The 21,530-nt window shown below is 41.0% G+C and overlaps 1 protein-coding gene across 1 annotated transcript in view; it reads left to right on the top strand.

Annotated features, from left to right (window-relative positions):
- The window catches only part of PIK3C2G (phosphatidylinositol-4-phosphate 3-kinase catalytic subunit type 2 gamma), a 330,089-nt gene that overhangs the window by 139,318 nt on the left and 169,241 nt on the right, over positions 1–21,530 (top strand). The window contains exons 17-18 of the mRNA XM_074938223.1: positions 1,903–2,091; positions 20,661–20,754. Coding sequence (XP_074794324.1) covers positions 1,903–2,091; positions 20,661–20,754 — 283 coding nt within the window. The remainder of the gene's footprint in view (positions 1–1,902; positions 2,092–20,660; positions 20,755–21,530) is intronic.

Here is a 21,530-nt window from a genome sequence, read left to right as displayed (position 1 = left end):
AAAGGAACACATGACTGACCATCAAAAAGTTAAAGCTTTATCTCCTCTGCAGTGTGTGGCACACACACACACCCTCCATACAAACACAAGGATTGCTGGCTGCTGCTATTGTGAGCACTCTGTGAATTGTTGAGCTACACAAAGGAGATCATTGATCACGCTGCCACTATTTGTATCTAAAGTTTAAAATATACTTTGTTTATTATAGTAATTTGCTTAAAACTACTACTACTAAAAAATGACACTAGGTAAAATGTCTCTTAAGTGGCCCCTGTCACTATCATATCTGAACAGCTCACACAATTATGAATTTATTCTCCTCACATCCCTCTGAGCCAAGGAAAGCAAATTGTCTTTCCTCGCAACACTGTACCCCATGTTTATTGTTTGTACTGCCAATACCCATTCCAAATGCCTGGCAAATTCAAAATTGATTGAAGGAAACCTTTTTTCACATAACGCACAATTAATCTATGGAACCCATTGCCATGAGATATTACCAAAGCCAAAAACTTAGCAGGATTCAGAAAGGGATAAACTATTTATTTGGCTAAGACAAAGTTGGTGTTATAGCAGATCATGGGGTGAAGTGTTTAGAAGTGGATGCAAGCATTCACATTTCAGAGCTTGATTCAACTTCCAACTATTGGGAGTTAGGAGAAAATTTCCCTGAAGGCAGGTTATCCCATTGCTACCCACAGCAGGGATTTTTAACCTGCCTCTGATGCTGGTTACTGTCCAGGATGGGATGTTGGACAAGATAGGTCTGATCTAGTGTGGCAACTCCTATGTTCTTTCAGAGCCTTAGTGATATTTATAATGTTAATTCTGAATTTTGTCTATTTGTAATTTATTGTACATTTTTAAGGCTTGTCTTAAATGCTTGAGTTTCAACTAGGATTGCCTGTTTACATTAGCAATTTTATCTTGATGAAGTTTTTGTTTGTTTCTTTGTTTGTGATGTTACCAAACCCTAAGATTTAATGAGGCTATTTGTTTTATGGACCAAGAAAATGCATATGAATTGTTGGCGCATTTAAGGACATATGGTACGCATTAACCTGATGTTCTTTTCATTGGCTTACTGATTTTTGCAATATTGGGGGATGCCAAGGCATTTTATTAATATGACATTCGCCCCTCTCTGTGGGGTAGGTGGCACTACACCCATTCTGCAGATGAGTAAAGTGAGGCATAGCAGGCCAGACTGGTTTTTTGAAAGAGGTTTGCCTGACAAGTTTGCTATTTTCCAGGATAATGAAAAGCATATTCCATTCTATATGATAGATTCATTCAGTTTCTAGTAACAAGTGATCAGTCAGATACTTAGTACTTATACCTCTTTGCACACCCTGTGCGAGGACCAAGAACAATCATGGTGTGTGTGTGTGTGTGTGTGTGTGTGTGAGAGAGAGAGAGAGAACACATCGCCTTTTTAAAAGTCTCGTATCCTAGAATGTATATGAATGCTGTCACCTGAGTTGATCAGTGGTGGAGAGCGGAGGAGTGAAAGTTGACTAGCTGTGTTATAATCAGTAGTTGTCACCACAGTTAATTAGAGATGCTATAGAATAGGCAGTGGATATCACAGTAATTTCTCTGGCCAAAACTCCACACACTGAAAAACGACTGTGGAGAAAAAGAGAGAGCGAGCGTGACCTTGGCAACGTGAAATATCTGTATGTGCATCTCTTTTGAGAGTTCATCTTTATATGTCCCAAGGCTGACAGATCCAGATTATAAATATCACTTCTTCATAAGAGCTGGTGTGCAGAAAATGATATCCCATCCCAAGGAGAACAAGTAGCTAGAAAGCAGTACCCCCTCTTTACAATAGTTTGCTGCTACACAAGGCTCTAGGTGGTTTTAATTTCAAACTGAATTTCTAATCTTCTCTTCCAGGTTGTCAGAGCAAGAGAGAAGATTTTTATGGTTTTATCGTTCCTACTGCAATAATGAAAACTGTTCCCTTCCTTTGGTACTGGGCAGTGCCCCCAGTTGGGATCGAAAGAGCATATCAGAAATGTATACGGTGTTGAGGGAATGGATCTTTTCTAACCCTTTGGAGGCACTTGGGCTTCTGACTTTCAGGTAAGAGAAAATTAACAAAGTCAGAAAATGACAATAAACAGACTCCTAGTCTTCTGATTAATTCAGCACTTTGAGTTGCTTAGTATAATACCAAGCTTTGGTTCATTGACTGTCTGCTTTCAGCTTTCCCTCTGTATCAAAATGAAGATGTAATTGGAACTCTTGAGCTGACCTTCAGTTGAATGCGCTGGCCCTGCCTTCTTGCCTGAGAAATTTGCTATTTTGCAGGATAATGAAAAGCATATTTCATTCTATATGATGGATTCATTCAGTTTCTAGTAACAGGTGATCAGTCAGATACTTAGCACTTATACAACACTTTGCATCTTAACGCTGCTGTACAGACACAAAGTGAGTAATGGAGATGGGGCTGAACCATGCTCCTAGATCAAGATGCTACCTCAAAGTGTGCATCTGGAACTGACCTTTGCCACTGGCCCTTCTTTCTGTAATAGAAACATCCCAAACTTTGGGAAAATTGAGAACTGGCTTCTAATGTTGTACTCTCATTGACTTTCAGTGAGAGCTGGGTGTCTTTTGTGCATCAGAAAGTGTCTCTGCTGTGGAGGGTACCTTTTAACCTGTGACATACATGATCTGCAGCGAAAAGAACCTGTGTCAGCAAACGTATTTTCTCAGGTTATTTTGGCGGGGGGGGAGGGGGCTTGTTTTAAGAAATCTGCCTGTGAAAATGTCACACAGTTGGACAAAATGAGGGTGCAAATGAGGCACTGTCAAGCCCTTGCTTGTCTGGGTGTTGAGCTTTCTACGATTAAAGCTGCAAATCCTGCTTTGCAAACTGATTTACTAGCTACAAACCATGTCTTTAGAAAAGAAATAAAAAAGGAGAGGTTTTGGAGACTTCACCTAATCCCTTTGCCCAGTGAGTAAGGACTTCATAACCTCATTACTCATTTACAAAAACAGATACTTAAATATATATATTTAAAAATAACCACAGATAATTGTTGCCTTCCAGCATTATTCTTATCCCCCTTCTCTGGTTTAGGTTTGAATCCAAAGTATTAAGCTTCCCCACATACATACAAACACCTCCTATTGGAATGTAATGGGAGTTCTGCATGCAAAGATCTTGAAGGATTAGGTCCGTAGTGCATGGAAAGCCTTTTGGAACATTTGTGATTGTGCTCAAGCAGTGTATGTGTGCATACCATGTTTGCCATCATTGCAATATTTCTGTGCTTTCATGACTTACCAGAGCACCCTTTTATTTCATGTTGGAACAAATACAATGACAAGCACCACAATTGATGTTCTCTCTCCAGACCGGCAAAAGTCTTAATGGTGATTTAGGGAACACGCCAAAACAGAACTTGTTAACTGGTTACACCTACAGTTGGCATTTCTGGAGACAAAGGGCTCAATTATTCCTTGAAGATCCAGCTCTACATTGGGTGTGGTATGCAGTTTTATAGCCCCATCAGGTGCTCCAAAAGGCATTGTGACTCACATTGCCTGAAAGCCTTTCACAGAGCACAGTTGCTATGCTACATTTTTATGATGTGTCTTCACTGCAGTCCGAAAGTATGGTTGCAGCAAATGAAGGCACACCTGAGCTAACTTTGATCTAGCTAGATGAAAGCTAGCTTGAGTAACAATAATAGTTTAGCTGTTGCAGCACGGTTGGCAGTACAATCTATCCTCCTGAGTACAATCCCACCCAGAACCCTGGGTACATACTCGATCATGTCATAGCCACTGCTGCTGTGACTACTTTGTTCTTGTTACTCAAGCTAGCTTTTGTATAGCTAGATCAAAGCTACTTCAAGTAAACCTACAGGAGTCACAATAGCACCTTCCAACTGCAGCACACCCTTATAAGATGCAATGTACACACCACTCTGAGTCTGTCCAGCTCTGCAAGTTGGCATGGCAGGGTGGGCTGAGGTCATAACTCTGACTCCTCCAATGCAGTCTGTGGAATGGCTGGCCAAGAGTAAATGTGATTTGAGGGGAAGGTTCCCCTAATTACATACCCTCACAGGAGATGTGCGCACCCTGGTTTATATTTTACAAACACGTTAACAAAAGAGGCCAGGGATCTCAATAGAAGTCGTCTTTTCTTTAGATATTCTGACTAGAAATATTTAATGACCCTGGCATGTTGCATGTGTGTTTAAGACCAACTGGGAAGCTGTCTTTGGGGATTAGGGGTAGTACACTGCTCACTAAATGTCCTTTTTAAAGGACCAGTTTCACAGATGGCTGAACTGCTAGAGGGGGGTGGGGGTTCAGCTGGCTGGGATTGTGGTGTCTTGTTTTTAACCTATTAAATAATTATCAGTTAAGTAGTAGCAGTGGCTGTATTGCTAACTTGGCTTCAAATTCCCACTCTGACCTTCAATCAGTTTGGACTGCAGGTGCATTGACTAAGCTGTTTGGGAAGGCTTGCTCTACTCTGGTCTGCATTATGCTTGGCTCTGGCAGCTTTTACCCTCTGCTCCTGATTTCTCAGAGCAACAGAATGTCCTCCTAATTTCTTTTGACTATGGATTAAGCTACAAAAGGATGTCATATGCAAACAAAAGGTGGGGTGTGTCTGACAGAAATGCTTCTTATCTCAGCGTGTGTTTTCTCATGTGATCCAATAATGAGTATTCTCCATTTAATTAAAGAGTTGTTTCATGAGGACTGGAAGGCTCAGGGCTTGATAATGGGATCTTTGATCTCTGGGTTGCTAGTTCAAATGTAGTCCAATGTGATGGTAACCAGAAGTCATTACCATCTATGATTGTTCAGTGGCTTGTGTACATGAAATAAGTTGGCTGTTCTCTGTCTGGATAAATTTCTACATCACAGAAGTTGCCATGGCATCTGTCACCATTTGGCATGTTTATTATCAGTCTCATCCATGAAACTATGGGTCAAGATTTTCCGAAGTGACTGGTAATTTTGGGTGCTTCGGTTTTTGGTTGCTGCAGTTTTGGATTGCTCTATTTGAGACATCTTAAGGGACCTGATTTTCTGAGGGTGGGGTGCTCAGCACTTTCTGAAACACAGGCTAGGTACCCAAAAATCTCTAGTCACTTTTGAAAGCTTTGGGCTAAAGATACTAAATTACATGGCCTTCTCAAAGCAAGGTTAAAGGACATTTCCTGAGCCCTAAGCTCACTTTTGCAAAGGGTAAGAGGAAAGAAAAGAAGTCACAGGAGACAACATTCAGTTGTCTTGATCGCAAGAAGTCAGTACATCCCATGCGATTTAGTAAGAGTTGCAGATGCTCTGTGCCACTGAGGATCAAGCCCCAATGTTCAGAGCATATAATACAGTTCTCTCTGCAATATAGTGTAAGTTTAAAATTAGTTGCTCACAAGCCTGTTAAGTGTAATAGATGCATCTCATTCTTCTGGCATGTCTCCCCTTTTGCTGACTATCTTCTCTACTTTACAAGCACTACTCTAGGCAGACTAATAATAAGCTAGTCATTTATGCACTAGAAAAGGAGAACTTTCCTAAACTGGAAACACATTCATGCTACGTTTCACAGATAAATTTAGTAGCAGTCTAGCATCCAATACATGCATCATGCATGGATTCTTAGGGCCTCCCAGGAGCCAGTCCTTAAAAAACAATTTAAAAAACATTGAAGAGCTCTTTAATGAAGGAAGGAGAGTAGAGGGCAGAATAAGATTTTACGCTCATAGTTTTACCTCTAATTTCAGGGAAGGCTGATTACAAACTACAGTCTGAAAAATATAAATTTTCCCAAGGCAAAGGGTAGAAAGCTGGTCCCTCCTCCCCTGCACTGCTGGCTGCTGTCCTATGCATCTCCACCTCCATTTTCATCATTGGCTTCCCTTACTTACCTTCCTTGGGAGAAAGCCAAGATTTTAGTTCAACTCGCACTTCTCTGTGTGGCACACCAGCCAAGGAAATGATACAGGCACAGTTATTGTGGTGATGGAAAAAATCCAAATGCAGTGTTATAAATGCCATCATATACATGGTGGGCACACTTATACTCTATATACATGTAGGGCAGGTGCACCTAAAAATTGTCAGGCTATTTTGCTTTTCAGATTACATACTGTGTTCTTATATATTTTGTATTTATGAACACATTAGCTAACCTGAAAAACAAAATAACTAGATAACAATTTTGAGTGTACATGAAATATCAGAGCTTCACAGCACCCAGCAACAGCTCCCCACAAAAGACAGATAGTACCAACCCGCTTTTTACCACATACAAGAGAGAGAGACAAATTTTCCTGCAAACTGTGGGTTGGACTCGGGCTGCACAACTACAAGGACCTAGGGACTAGAATCCAGGTTGGCAGAGCCTCGGGTGGCTGAGATTCCCACAGTGCCACCAAGAACCATGCAGAGGTGCAGCCAGGGAGCATCGTGGAGAGTAGGCACTGCAGGAAGTACCGCCCACGAGACCTAGAGTGATAGTACCCTGTGGCCCTGTGATTGGCCAAGTGCCCCTACTTCACCCCTTTGGTTGGCCCAGGAAGTTTGCTAGGTAACTACACAGACCTTGGACTGCTGCAGTGCCAGACTTTGCCTTGTCTCCTGATCTCTGACTTCAACCCCAACTACTGTCCCTCGATTCTAACCCAGTACTGCCTCTGATATCTGGACTTTGACCCCAGCCTGACTCTGATTCTGACTCTTGTTTATGGCCCTGCGATTCCTCCAACTCCTGCCTGGTGACTCCTGTTCCTGGTGGACAGACCTCCGCTAAGCTGTGACCAATAAGCCAGACCACCTACACCCCACGCACTTACAACAGGAGAGTAAGGAGGAGTAAGAACCCCTCTTATATCCCACTGCATGCTAAGAGGATCTTGACTTCAGGCACATGGGGTAAGAGGGTTTATGTGCCTGCTTGAGCCATTCCCAGAATAGGTGGACAGAGAGGGGTGGGAAATGGACAGTCCTCACTCCATCCCCCTACTTCTTGACCAGAGTTGCTAAGCTAGCACTTTTTCTAGACCAGAAGTAAATTGTTACCACCCAGGCTCCAAGAGGAAGCCGGATTAGAATTGATAGGGTTTTGAGTCTTCTCTACTAGGCTTTATGGGTCCCTGCAGAGTAAGCTGCCAGGCATAGAGTTTTAATCTCCAGCTTCTTGAGGAAAGAGGGTCTGGTTGCTCTCAAAAAGATCCTTAGGCTAGTGTGGTTGCAGTGCCTCAACAATAACAGATGGAAGAGAGGCCGGCCAGTTTCCTTCAGATACTAAAGGAGGTAGCATGTGGGGTAGAATGTCATTGGAAGGCTTGAAGATAGCAGTGCTGGATAAGGGCCCCCAGTGTTTGGTCGGGCAGTGGGGGTAAGAAAGCGAGAGTGTTTGGGATTAGATAAGTCTCTGGAGGTTTGAATTCCTGAACTTGAACATCCAAATGAACATTAAGAAGTCAGTTTGTGGACAGCTTCTCTCCTTCTCTGCTGCTGGATTTATTTTGTGAATACCATAGTTATATGGACCCTACAAAATGCTGGGATCCCTAGTTTTTGCCCCTGTGACTACTTGAGATTATCCTTGTAAAGAGTATAAGGGGAGATGTTAACACGAGTGTACTGGCAAAATAACAATATCCTTAAACTTCCCTGCTTCTCTTCTTAGTCACAATATCCTTCTTCACCTCCTGATCTGAACCTGATGTCAGTGTTCATTACTAGATATAGTGGCTAATGTGTCCCATCCCAAATGTGGCTGCACTATAGAGCTAGGTAATGTTAAGTGTAGTCTAATTTGTAAAAGTGTAGTGAGACATCTGAAAGTCACTTCACAAATAATAGTAAAAATACCTGGTGATTTGGGGCTAAATTCTGTTCTATTACTCCAGTGCAAATCCGGATTGACTTCAGTGAAGTTGCTTCAAATTGCTCCTGATGTAATTAGGAGTAGAATTTGGCCGGTTTCCTCCACATCAATAGCAGAATGCCAATAAAATAATTGAGTAAGAAGCAGTTAAATTATATTTTGTCTGTTGAATCTCTTTGATTCTGAAAGTTATTGTATATGTATGTATAGAGTAGAGTAAACACAGGCTTATCTGCCGTGTAAACAGGGATGTTACTGCACATCATTTGGTAGTTGTATTTAGATTTACAGGACAGACAAACTATAAAGTCATGAAACTGCTATGCATTAATGTTGTAATAAACGACACTGCAATAAGTAGCAGATCATTACTAAGGCATTCAATAGCCTTTTCAGTATCTTTAACTTTGATTAAATCTTTTGCTGGCAAGCACACATAGTTACAATGGATAAATGTTCTGGGTGACTTGCAGTGTTTGTGCACAGATATGCAAAGGTAGGCAGAAAGCTAAACACCTAAGGACCATCTGAAGGTTGTGTAAGTAAGATGAGGAGGACATTTGTTGTCCTCTGGAAAAATATAAGATCCTAGCCCATGGATGTTTTCAAATGGAAAAGCCTTATTAGAAAATTTATTCCTACCCCTCCTCCTCTATCAATCATAGAAATGCAGCGCTGTAAGGGATCTCGAGAGGTCATCTAGTCCATCCCCTGGCACTGAGCCAGAACCAAGGATAACTATGCTATCCCTGGCAAATGTTTATCTAACCTGTTTTTGAAAACATCCAAACCTCCACTGCCTCCCATGGAAGCCTGTTCCAGAGTTTAACTCTCCTTACAGTTAGAAAGTTTTTCCTAATATCTAACTGAAATCTCTCTTGCTGCAAATTAAGCTATTTTCTTCTTGTCCTACCTTCAGTGGTCCTGGAGAATAATTGATCACCATCCTCTTTATGACAGCCCTTAACAAGTCCACTCTTGGTCTTCTTGTCTGAAAACTATGCATGCCCAGTTTTTTTAACCTTTCCTCATAGGTCAGGTTTTCTCAACTGTTTACCATTTGTGTTGCTCTCCTGTGGACTCTCTCCAGTTTGTCCATGTTCTTATTAAAATGTGGTGCCCAGAACTGGACACAATACTCCAGCTGAGACCTCACCAGTGTCAAGTAGAATGGGACACAGGACCTCCCATGTCTTACATATGAAACTCCTGGTAATTCACCCCAAAGTGATATTAACCCTTTTTCAGCTGCATCATGTTGTTGGTTCATATTCAATTTGTGATCCACTGTAACCCCCCCAGATCCTTTTCAGCCTAGCCAGTTATTCCCCATTTTGTTGTTTTGCATTTGCTATTTTTCTGAAGTGTAGTACTTCTCACTTGTGTTTACTCCATCTCATCTTGATGATTTCAGACCAATTCTCCAGTTTTCAAGGTCATTTTGAATTCTAATCCTATCCTCCAAAGTGTTTGCAGCCTCTCCCATCTTGGTGTCATCTGCAAATTTTCTTCACTCCATTATCTAAGTCATTAATGAAAATATTGAATAGTAGTAGACCCAGGACAGACCCCTGCAGGATCCCACTAGATATGTCCCCCAGTTTGACAGCAAACCATTGATAAATACTTTTCAGTATTGTATTTCAATCAGTTTTGCATCACATTATAGTAGTCATACCGAGACCACATTTTCCCAGTTTGCTTATGAGAATGTCATGGAGGTATGTGTCAAAAGCCTTTACTAAAATCAAGATATATCACATCTACAGTTTCCCCTCCCCCCCCAGCCAGTAGGCCAGTAACCCGATCAAAGAAGGAAATTAGGTTGTGTGACAAAGTTCCTCCTCTGCCTTGGTGGGTCCTGCGCTTATTGGCAGATTTGCTCGCCTCAGAGGTTCACGGCAGCCCTCAGTTTGGCCACTTTCATGGCTCAAATGTGCCGGTCACTCAGTTAGCCTCATCACTGGCCAGCATGGGGAAACGGAAGAAGAACAATCCCTGCAGTCTCTGCTGATCCACCTAGTGGATCGGGGAACAGGCCAGAGACCTTCACCTCTGGTGGAACCCACAGTCCAGGTCAACTCCTCTGGTATCAAGTAGGGAGTTGGGGGGAATGGAGGAATGGGGGGAACCCGGGCCCACCCTCTACTCCGGGTTCCAGCCCAGGGCCCTGTGGATTGCAGCTGTTTACACTGGCTCCTGTAACAGCTGCGTGACAGCTACAACTCCCTGGGCTACTTCCCCATGGCCTCCTCCCAACACCTTCTTTATTCTCACCACAGGACCTTCCTCCTGATGTCTGATAATACTTGTACTTCTCAGTCTTCCAGTAGTACGCCTGCTCACTCTCAGCTTCTTGTGCGTCTTGCTCCTTGCAAGTGCACCAGAAACTGAAGTGAGCTCCTTTTTAAACCCAGGTGCCCTGATTAGCCTGCCTGTCTTAATTGATTCTGGCAGCTTCTTGATTGGCTGCAGGTGTTCTAATCGGCCTGTCTGCCTTAATTGTTTCCAGAAAGTTCCTGATTGTTCTGGAACCTTCCCTATTACCTTACCCAGGGAAAAGGGACCTACTTAACCTGGGGCTAATATATCTGCCTTCTATCACTCTCCTGTAGCCATCTGGCCTGACCCTGTCACAGTTGGTTTGGCATGACTTATTCTTGACAAATCCATGTTGACTATTCCTTATAACCCTATTATTGTCTAGGTGCATACAAATTGATTGTTTAGTAATTTTTCCAGTGTCTTCCCAGGTGTCAAAGTCAAGCTGATTGGTCTATAATTTCCTCGGTTCTTCTTTGTTCCCCTTTTTATAGATAGGTACTATGTTTTTTTCTCCTCCAGTCTTCTTCTCCAGTCATGCTGGCACTCCATGATTGTGAGGCATATCATAACCAAGTGGCTAATGATGTCAAATTTGGCTTAACCAGGGGTGACTTGAAGCCAGCATTCCGCACCATTCGCAACCTCAACAGACAAGAGGTAGTCACTACAAATGGCATCCTGAATGACAGCCAAGGCCATCCATGTAAATCGGATGATGACATTCTCTCATACTGGGTGGAATATTATCACAGTGTCCTGAACCATCCTCCAGCTGCCTCTTGTTCAGAGCTGGATGATCTGGCAGTCACTGCGGTTCTGGATCCAGACATTTGTACTGATGCACCAACACTGGATGAAGTGAAGTGTGCCATCTCTAAACTGCGCAGCTGGTGCTGATGGCATCCCCTCAGAGCTGCTAAAATGTGCTATTGATACTGTAGCAGAATCACTTCTGGTCATCTTTCATCTGGTGTGGAGAACTGGAACCCTGCCAAATGCCTGGAAGGATGGTATTGTGATCTCACTCTATAAGGGCAAGGGACCACGCACTGAATGTAAGAGCTATAGGCCGATCACCTTGCTCTCCATTCCGGGGAAGGTATTTGTGCATGTTTTGCTGGCATGCCTGGAGCCTTTGCTACATCCGAAGCATTGTCCCCAGCAGTCAGGCTTTACAAGGAACATGTCCACATTAGATGCCATTTGGCCCTTCGCTTGTTGTCAGAGATACACCGTGAGTTCAGGAAGCCTCTGCACGTAGCGTATGTTGATCTTAAGGCTGCATTTGATTCAGTAGACCATGTCACATTATGGAAGGCCTTAAAGGGCATAGGTGTCCTTACCACTCTGCTGGACTTGATTAGAGAACTGCACAATGGAACTGCTGCCCGTGTTCATCTGAGGAACTAGATGTCAATGCCTTAAATGACTGTCTGGTGTTAGGCAGGGTTGCGTTTTGGCCCCTGCACTCTTTTGTTGGGCAATGGATTTCATAATGCAGCATTCCATCCGGTCCATAGGCCTTGAGATCGGTGATCTCTCAGTCACAGACCTTGACTACGCTCATGACGTTGTTCTTTTAGTACAGAACCCTGACTGGTTTTGTGAGGCACTCCAGCATATGGAGGAGTCATCAGCTAAGATTGGTCTCCATGTTTCATGGTCAAAGACAAAACTGCAAAATCTAGGACCAGGTCCACCTGGGACTCCAATCTCTTTGAACAGCAAAACTGTCAAATCAGTTTCCAGCTTTTGTTATCTGGGTTCTATACTTGCCAGCTCCTCCAATTCTCACATGGAGGTTCTCCATCGGATTGGCATCGCAGCATCTGCCATGGACCGTTTACAATGGATATGGAATCAACACCATCTTAGTATGACAACCAAGTTCAGGATTTATTCAAGCTGCATCCTTCCCATTACTGTTGTACAGCTGCCAAACATGGACACTACGCTGCTCAGACTGGACAAAGCTGGAGGCTTTACACACAAAATGTCGACATTGTATATTGGGCATAAAGTGAGATTACTTCATTGTAATGCAGATATTTATGGTCGCTTGGGTGTACAGACTACTGGGGCCATTGTCCGCAGGCAGCACCTTACGTTTTTCTGACATGTTGCAAGAATGCCAGAAGATGTTCCAGCGAACGCTGATCTCTGGGTGGCTTGTAACATTCGGGATAAAATTCCACCAACCGAGGGGTGGAGGCGGCTCAGAGGCAGACCCCCTATTACATGGGTTCATCAAGTCTGTTCCGATGTTGGACTCTCAGACCATCAAGCCTTTGCGGCTGTACAGGAATGGACCAAACGATCGCTATGGCTGACTGTCTGGCTAAGCCTTGAAGAAGAAGCAGTAGTCTTCTGGGATCTCACTCATCACCATGAGTTCTGAAAGATATGCTAATGGTTCCAACACTGTTTCAGCTAATTCCTTAGATACCCTAAGATGCATTTCATCAGGTCCTGCCGACATTAATGCATCTAACTTATCTAAATATTCTTTCACCTGTTTTTTCCATATTTTGGCTTGTGTTCTTTCCCCCTTGTTAATATTAATTGTGTTAAGTATCTGGTCACCATTAACCTTTTTAATGCGTATTTTACTTCAATCTTCACTAAACACCTCAGCCTTCTTGATGTTGTCCATTATTAGCTCTCCTTCCCCGCTAAGTAGAAGACCTATGCTTTCCTTCATCTTTCTCTTATTCCTAATGTATTTATAGAACCTAATCTTATTTGCTTTTTATGTTCCTTGCTAGGTGTAACTCATTTTGTGCCTTAGCCTTTCTGATTTTGTTCCTACATGCGTGTGCTATTCTTTTGTACTCATCCTTAGCAATCTGTCCATGCTTCCAGTTTTCGTAGGATTGTAATAATTTTCAGGTCACTGAAGAGGTCTGGATGGGACCATACTGACCTCTTACTATTCTTCCTGTCTTTTCATCACATTGGAATAGTTTGCTATTGTCCCTTTAATATTGTCCCTTGGAGAAACTGTCAGCTTTTTTGTCCCTTGGAGAAATTGAACTCCTTTTTCCCTTATGTTTTCTTCCCCTGGACTTTACCTAATAGTTCTCTGAGTTTGTTAAAGTCTGTTTTGGGTGCGGGGGGGGGGGGGGGTTAAGTCCATTATCCTGATTCTGCTGCTCTCACTCCATCTGTTCCTTAGAATCCAAAAATCATCATTTCACGATGATTTTCACCCACGTGCCTTCCACCTTCCCTGTTAGTCAGAATCAAGTCTAAAATGGCTGTCCATCTAGTTACTTCCTCCACCTACTGAAACAAAAAATTGTCCCCAAAACATTCCAAGAACTTATTGGACATATTGTATTTTGCTATATTACTTTTCAATGCAGGATATAGTTCCCAGCAGTGGAAATATCATATATTTAAACTGATGTATGCTTGATCTTAGAATATGTCTACACTAGGAGCACTTTATTAGAAAAGAAATATTGGCATACTATATCAGCAAAGCACTCCTAGTGTGGATGCAGCAAAACCAACACAGATGCATTTGTACCAGTATAGTAAAACCATGCCCTATGAATGAAACAAGCTATTCAATAAAAGCCCAGCTTCACCAATATAATTGTGTTTATGCTAGAGACTTCTGCCAGCACAGCTATGTCATTCGGGGATCACAACTCTTCACACCCCTGACTGACGTATCAAAGCCGGCAAAAGTCTGTAGTATGGACATAACCTAAGTCAAAAGGCCACAAAAATATGTAAAAAAAAAATAAAGTACAAATGCAATCACTAAATTCTGCCCTTTTAAAGATCTATGGGCCAAATTAATACCTATGTAACTCAATAGTGAATTTAGCCCCATGAGCCCAACTTGAAAACGTTGGGTCATGCGTATCTCTCAATCTGTGGGAGCTGCATATGCAGTATGAGGGTCAGTATTAGGGTTGTCTAGCTGATCTCTATGCAGAGCTTGGAAACAGCCAGTATGCATCCATATACTATAAGTGGTGCTTTTTTAAAACTACTGTAATGTTTTCTAGAATTTCAGATTTTGGGGGCTTTTTTTTAAAAGCAAGTCCCAAACTGTTAAGGGAAACTGGGACTGGGCATTGAGGTTGGGGAAGCCTGGGAAAGGAGACGGGGACTGGGTGCCCTGGGGACAAGGGGCAGCTGAAATCAGATGAGGGTCTCGGGGAGGAGACAGTGACTGGCAGAAGAAGGGAGTGCAGGATGAGGGGAGATAGATCTGACATAGAGCTGGGTGAGAACTGATACTGGTGGGGCAAAGTTAGGACAAAAAGCAAGAGATACAGTGTGGGAAGACTGAGATTAGATGAGGAGTCTGGTACTGAAAGCCAGTGTGGATGGGAAACATGGGGAAGAAAGATGACTGGAAGGCACCATGGTGGATGGGGATGAGGACCCTTCAGAGAGGAAACTGGGACTGGTTTGGCATGATGTCTGGGGACCGCATGAGGGAAACTGTGAATGGCTGGACAGGGAGATGGAGAGCCACTGGAAGAAGACTGAATGATTGGGGTGGGTGGAGGAGGAGATTAGAACAAGAGCTGGCTGGGAACTTTTCAACAATTTATTTTTTTAGGTTGGAAAATGACAGTTTGTTGAAACTGCAACTTATTGTGAGAAAATGCCAGTTTCAATGAAACATCTGGCCACAGATCAAGAGAGAGACCAACCCCAGAACTGATCAAGTGGCAGAGGTCTGGATTTAGAAGTTCCAATCCTTTTGATGAACTGTGTGGATGTCGAGATGATACCATGTGATGGAATTTGTTTTTTCAGTTTTCTTTTTATAAAAACCTAAGAAATTACACCCAAAATGTACATTATTCTGGTTGCAAAGTCAAGCATTCAAAATGTTGAAATGTCAGAATTAAGGTTGCCTGTTTCACCTTAATTTGACACCGTTGTGTAAGTGCATTGTGATAAACTCTTTAATTACATGACCACATGCTATTATTCCACAGGATCTTGGGGCCACACAAAGAAAAATGAGGAAAAAACAAAATATTGAATAGCTGCTCATTAAGTGAGCACTGTCCATCCTGTGCACTGAATAAGGCAGGGATTCTATGGAAACAATAGTATGTGATTACATAATTAAAGAATATCCGTGCATACACACAGGTTACATAGGCATCCTTAATTCTGGCATTTCCTAACTTTTGAGTGTTTGACTTTGCAACACACACACACACACACACACGAGAGAGAGAGGATAGCGTGTTACTTTGTTCCTAATATCCCTTTAGATTATTACAACTGAAATAATAGTGAAAAATCAAATGTCCCTTTCACCGTTTATACTGCTTGCTTACTTTCTGTACTGCATTCAGTCTAGATAATGAAGTTAGACTGGTCAGTTTCATTTTCTAATTTTCATGAATTAGCACAAAGCTGCTTCAATACTTTGCTTACAGACCTGCGGAGGAATGTTGAAATGATAATATTTTAAAACAACAACTAGTTTTCATTGTAAAACAAAAAAAAATCTAAAATTGTGGGGAAAAAATTCTGTTCTTGTTAAGTTCTGTAAATCTCCAATCTCAATCTATTTATAAATATTAAAAAGCACAACAATAAAGCTTAATTTTGTAACCTAAATCTTAGTTCCGTATCCATTTAAGTATTTCTTGACACTTCTGTCTGCCTTCGTAGGCATTTATAAAGCACTCAGCAACATGGTATCCTACACTTCTTGGAGTTCTGAGGCTCTAGGAATCAATGTATCAATTATACTGGTCTGGAAGTGTAGCTGTCTACATTTCTGACAAATATTATATCCTTCATTTCACGGCTCAGATTTGCAATACCATGTGGGACAACACAGCAGAAAGTAAATTGTTTATACAAAATGAGAGCAGGACTTACAGCACTGCATGGCATACGGTAAACTTCTCATAGGTGGCATGTGCCAGAAAGGCGGCATGTGAGATACCTTTCTCTACTAAAAGGAGCATTGCATGCTATAAAATACTCCAACCTCTACAGTAAAATATTTCCATCCTATCTACCTAACAAATATGTATGAGTTCTCCAACATATTGTTGTTTGAGATCATACATTAAAATTAAGACTATTTTATCTGTTACAAATGAAAACTACAGATATGCATTAATTGTAGTAATTGATTCTTAGATCTAAAAGTCTCCAGGGAATGTCACAAATTCACATGAAGTCTCAGCAGTGCTAAGTTTTTTATTTGGATCTGATTTAGCTGAACGATGTAGCTCAAGACACGTTTCCTTTCTGGATACCCATATGAAGAGAATCAAGAACAGTTGTTCTTACTTCCAAAGCAAATTGCAATTTGCTTACTCAGCTCAGAATCCTGTTTCAGATGTCAGTGTAAAGTCTGAAAGGAGATACAACTACATTAAGGGATGTTATAAACAGGAAGGTGGTCAATTATTTTCTGTAGTTAGTCAGGAAAGAATAAAACATCATGCATTTAAAGCAGTGGTAAGGACATTTAGGGGAAACACTAGGGGAAATACTCCAAGAAACAGTACAAGCTAGCAAGGAAAGATTGTTGGAGTCCCCGATGCTGCAAAATGTTGTTAAAGTCTAGATTTGACATCGTGGTTTATGTATTACCCTTTACCAGTAGCACCACCTATATGCATGCCCAGTACAAATATATGGAAAGGCAGAGTCCTTGCCATGAAGTACACAGTACCTGAAAAGGTAATGAAGAAATAGAACAAAAGTAGGAGAAAGGAGTATATCATACAAGTAAGATGGTCAAGGTGATTGGAGGATCAGGAATAATTTAGGGATGACTGAAATCAGTCCTGACACAATGCTTGAAGATTCACTAGATGACTCCGCACTTATCTACGTAGCAAGTTACTGCACAGTAAGCCTGACTGTGAATCTGCAGCATACGAGCTTGCCATGTAGTAACTCACCATGTCAACAAGTCCTCACTAAAGGACCCCTCTCACCTAAATGGTTTACATGGCTAGAAGAAGCTGCAATTTCTAGTAATGCAAAGGATAGGTTTATAAAATCATGACTGGTATGGAGAAAGTAAATAAGGCAGTGTTATTTACTCCTTCTCATAACACAAGAACTAGGGGTCACCAAATGACAATAATAGGTAGCAGATTTAAAACAAAAGGAAGTATTTTTTTCAACAACGCACAGTCAACCTGTGGAACTCCTTGCCAGAGGATGTTGTGATGGCCAAGACTATAACAGGGTTCAAAAAAGAACTAGGTAAGTTCATGGAGGATAGGTCCATCAATGGCTATTAGCCAGGATGGACAGGGATGATGTCCCTAGCCTCTGCCAGAAGCTGGGAGTGGGCGACAGGGGATGGATCACTTGATGATTACCTGTTCTGTTCGTTCCCTCTGTGGCACTTGGCATTGGCCCCTGTTGGAAGACAGGATACTGGGCAAGATGGACCCCTGATCTGACCCAGTATGGCTGTTCTTATGTTCTTAAGTTTCTGATTCACATAGGGTTTCTGAACCAAATCGTAATAGTTTTTAAGAAGTAGAACGTAAGAATGCTACTTAGGCATGGCAGAATACTGACTGAGTTTTACATTGTGGAGCTAATGTTTCTAAGGATGTTCAATGTTCATCCTAACCAAAATAATCCTGAAATACAGATAAATAGAAAAAGAATCAGCACCATTAAATGCTCTCTCTGTGGCCCCAAACAGCCCAAAAATTCAAGAGCAGGGATGGTTGTTACTGTTTGGATTGAACAAGTTGTCACTTGGTTAACACAATTGGTCTATTACTCATTCCCTTGGAAGGGTTCTGCTTGACCTCAAATTGACCTTCACATATACAAGCTGAACGAAACCGTTTAGTAACTGAGAGTAATACAGAATCTCATCCAAAAACAGAGTGGCAAGAGCCATGTTTGCTGAAGCAAGCTGACCTCTAGATTTTTACTGCAGTGTGTACACCTTTCAGTGCATTGTGACACTAAACAGATCTCTTTAAAATAATTTAGAAACATAGACACATTTCACACTACAGGTCTTAGCAAGTTAGTTTTAAGGAATCAAACCATTAGCAGTTGGATTTTCTGGAACGGTTCAAATAAGAAGGTTTCTCATTCTTCGTCTGGCTGGGGAGAAAACAGAATTTTGTCATCGTAACATTTCACATCTTCGAGCATTGACTGCTCCCAAGGACAAGCAGTAACTGAGTAATAACATTTTCTGCTTGACTTGGTGCCTGTATAGAACATATTTCACTCTCCAGTAACCTGTTGAACCAGGAGAGAGGGGAAAGGGAGGTACTGATTCCCATACTATCAGTGCAAATTTGGCTCACAACACTTTGGAGAAATTACCTAGTTTGATGATAAGATAATAAGGGGATTCGGGTTTTTTTTTAATTTGTGATCTTCATTCAAATACATTTTGTTCTAAATAACTATGTAAAAATTAAAGTAGCAGCTTCAAATTCATAGTATGTTGCCTGACATTAAAAAATAATTAACTCTTGTAAAATAGACCAATTTGGGACTAAAATGATCATTTATTTATAGAACACCCCCCCACACACACACACACCTGGTACTCTGAGCACTACACAAACAATTACAGACAATATTAAAAACATCATCAAATATGCACCATAAAGATAAACAAAATATTAAAGAGACAAACACAGTGGCATCATTAAAAAAGAGTTTGGAAGGGATGTGCTATGGATGGGCTATGAATGCAGTGCAGAACCTGGGGCTTTCTAACAGGTCCAAAATATAGTCATTCCATTTTTTTTTAAACTATTTGAACACACACAGCAATTTGATTATCAAAGTGTGTAGGGTTTTCTGGTTTGTTTTTTAAATTTGATTATACTTAAAAGTACCTCTCTAGAATTCCAGGGTACCCAGACACTTCTGCACAAAACTGCCTACACAAGTTCTTCAGTCTCTCTCAATTGTGGAAACTTTATTACTCTGCTGGTGACCATTGCTTCTATTTTGTTGTTGTCTTTCATATTTTAGTTTTCATTTATTTTCAAGTGAATTGAATGCCCTGACTGAAGACTTGGAAGAGTGAAGTCTTCTGTTGATTTACAGAACAGACATAGCATGGGCATCAGCAATGCCAGCTTCCAGACTGTCTCTGCCAATGTGCACCTGGCCTGACCTGAAAGGAATCCCCTTTGGATTCAATGACAGCTCAGTTTTCAGTCCCCTGTCAGCCCTTGTCATCCATATCTAGAGCGTCAAGTAGACGAGACTGTTGCTGAGATTTTTTCAAAGGAGCCAGGCTCTGAAGTAGGACTGAAATCCAGTGGAAGTTGCACACCAGATGTCCTTAAACTCCCAGTGATAGTGTCTGTTTAGAAGTGGTGGGGTTTTGTTGTTTTCTGTGATGCAGATGCTTGACTTGAAGGGACTGGATTGAGCCTATCAACCCATTTCAGTGTGTCCCCTGAACATACGATGGTAATGATGCTAATGACTTCAGACAGAGTTGAGCAAATTCTCTGGAGGTGAACAGCTGCATAGCCCATTACTAATTTGCTGAGTAGAGCTTGTCAAAAATTACAGTTACTTTTTGCAGAATATTTCAAATGATTTTTTTTAAATTCTCTGAGAATTTTTCAGTTTTTGAAAGTGAAAGCTGAATTCTTTTACTGATTTTTTTTTTCTTCAATTTCTGGTTTATTAATGAAAAACTGAAAAATTTTTTGCTAAAATTTTTGGTTTGGGTCAAAAAGTCATATTTCACCAGAACATTTTTTAATGAAGACTTTCTGACTAGCTGTACTCCTGAGCCATGAAGTTTTGTCCTTAATATAGAGCTAGTTGAAAATTTTCCAGTGGAACATTCTTCCACTGGAAAATGATGTTTCATCAAAATCTAAACTTTCCAAGGGAATGTGTTAATTTCCATGAAATTTCATTTTGGAAAAAAAATTTTAAAAAGCATTTTGATTTTTCATTTTGAAATGATTGTTTCCACATTCTATATTGTATTATAAATAAATTATAATATATAATAAAAGTCAAAATGAATCGACAGTTATTTTCTAAAAAATATTCCAATGGAAATTTCAAAAGTTTGTCTTTTAATTCTGATTCAGAACAAAAAGAAATGTTGAAATGTTGGAATTTCCCATGCAATGGAAATTCTGAGTGTCAGCCAGTTCTGAAAAAGAGCTGCAGAAAGCTCATACTTTGCTTCATATACTAGTGTGTAACTATGGGACTGAATTGTTAATTATAGCTCAACCGAAAAGAGGTACATGGAGATCAGTGTAATGTTTTTTTGTTGTAAGGTATAGCAAAAATCTATGCAATTTAAGTTATCAGTCATGTGTGTTTGACTCCTATTACTGTAAAACAGATTGATCTTCTTCTCCCATTTCTTTACCATTTTGTATTGCTGAGAGTCATGAGAATTGTAATGTATCAGCAGCAGCTCAGTAATACCTAATGACCTCTATTTGTTTTGCGCTAGTTTTCCAGATCAAGACATTCGCAGAACTGCAGTCCAACAAATGGAAAATCTGTCAAATGATGAATTGTTGGAATACCTCCCACAGCTGGTTCAGGTAATGAAAAAATTGATAGCTAAGGAAGTTCTCTAGTCAGATCAATGACTTCATTAAACACTTTTAATTCTTTCAGTCTGATTGATACATTAGTGGAAGAATAAGCAAGAAAGTAAGATCAGCTGATGCAATGATAGAGTTAACTACAGGGCTGAACTACAGATTGTGCTCTACTCAAGAGAATGTGGTTTGCTTCTTGGCATTGCTGATTGGATTTCTGTGTGTTCTGCAAAGAGGCCTTTCCTCTGGAAAAAAAAAATAGCATCTGAAAAAAAAAGAAAAGGAGTTATGACCAATAGCACACACCATCAAATCAATGGCTGGTAGTGGCAGGGCTTCTCTGCAAGAAAAGTAGTGTTTGGAATCACAGTGAGTTATTTACTTTTAGATATCTATGCAAAATAGCCAAATACAGTTGATGTAAGGATGGGGGAAAGATGCCACCAATGTGGACGGAAGCGAGCAATTTGCGTGCTGAATAATCTTTCATTATATACGTTGTCTTTCTTCATAAATGATCCCAAAACACTTTATAAGATGTAGGACAGAATGTCCCAACTGTTTTCTGAAGGGTTTGCAACCATGGCTCAGTGGATATTTTCTTGGGGTCCAGGAAGAGACGACTGTCCCCAAAATATTGTCTTTTCTCCATACAGTCTTTTATAAATGTTTTCCTACAGCTCCTGTGGGGTCAGAGCCCTTCAGATTATGCTGGGGTGTGTGCTTGTGGGAGGGCAGTGGGGGGGAAACCCAGGAACCACTTTCAATGGCATGTA

Source organism: Natator depressus, chromosome 1 (genome assembly GCF_965152275.1).
Source record: "Natator depressus isolate rNatDep1 chromosome 1, rNatDep2.hap1, whole genome shotgun sequence".
Lineage (NCBI taxonomy): Eukaryota > Metazoa > Chordata > Testudines > Cheloniidae > Natator > Natator depressus.
The sequence above is the reverse complement of the archived record's forward strand: the minus strand, read 5'-3'. Positions and strand labels throughout refer to the sequence as shown.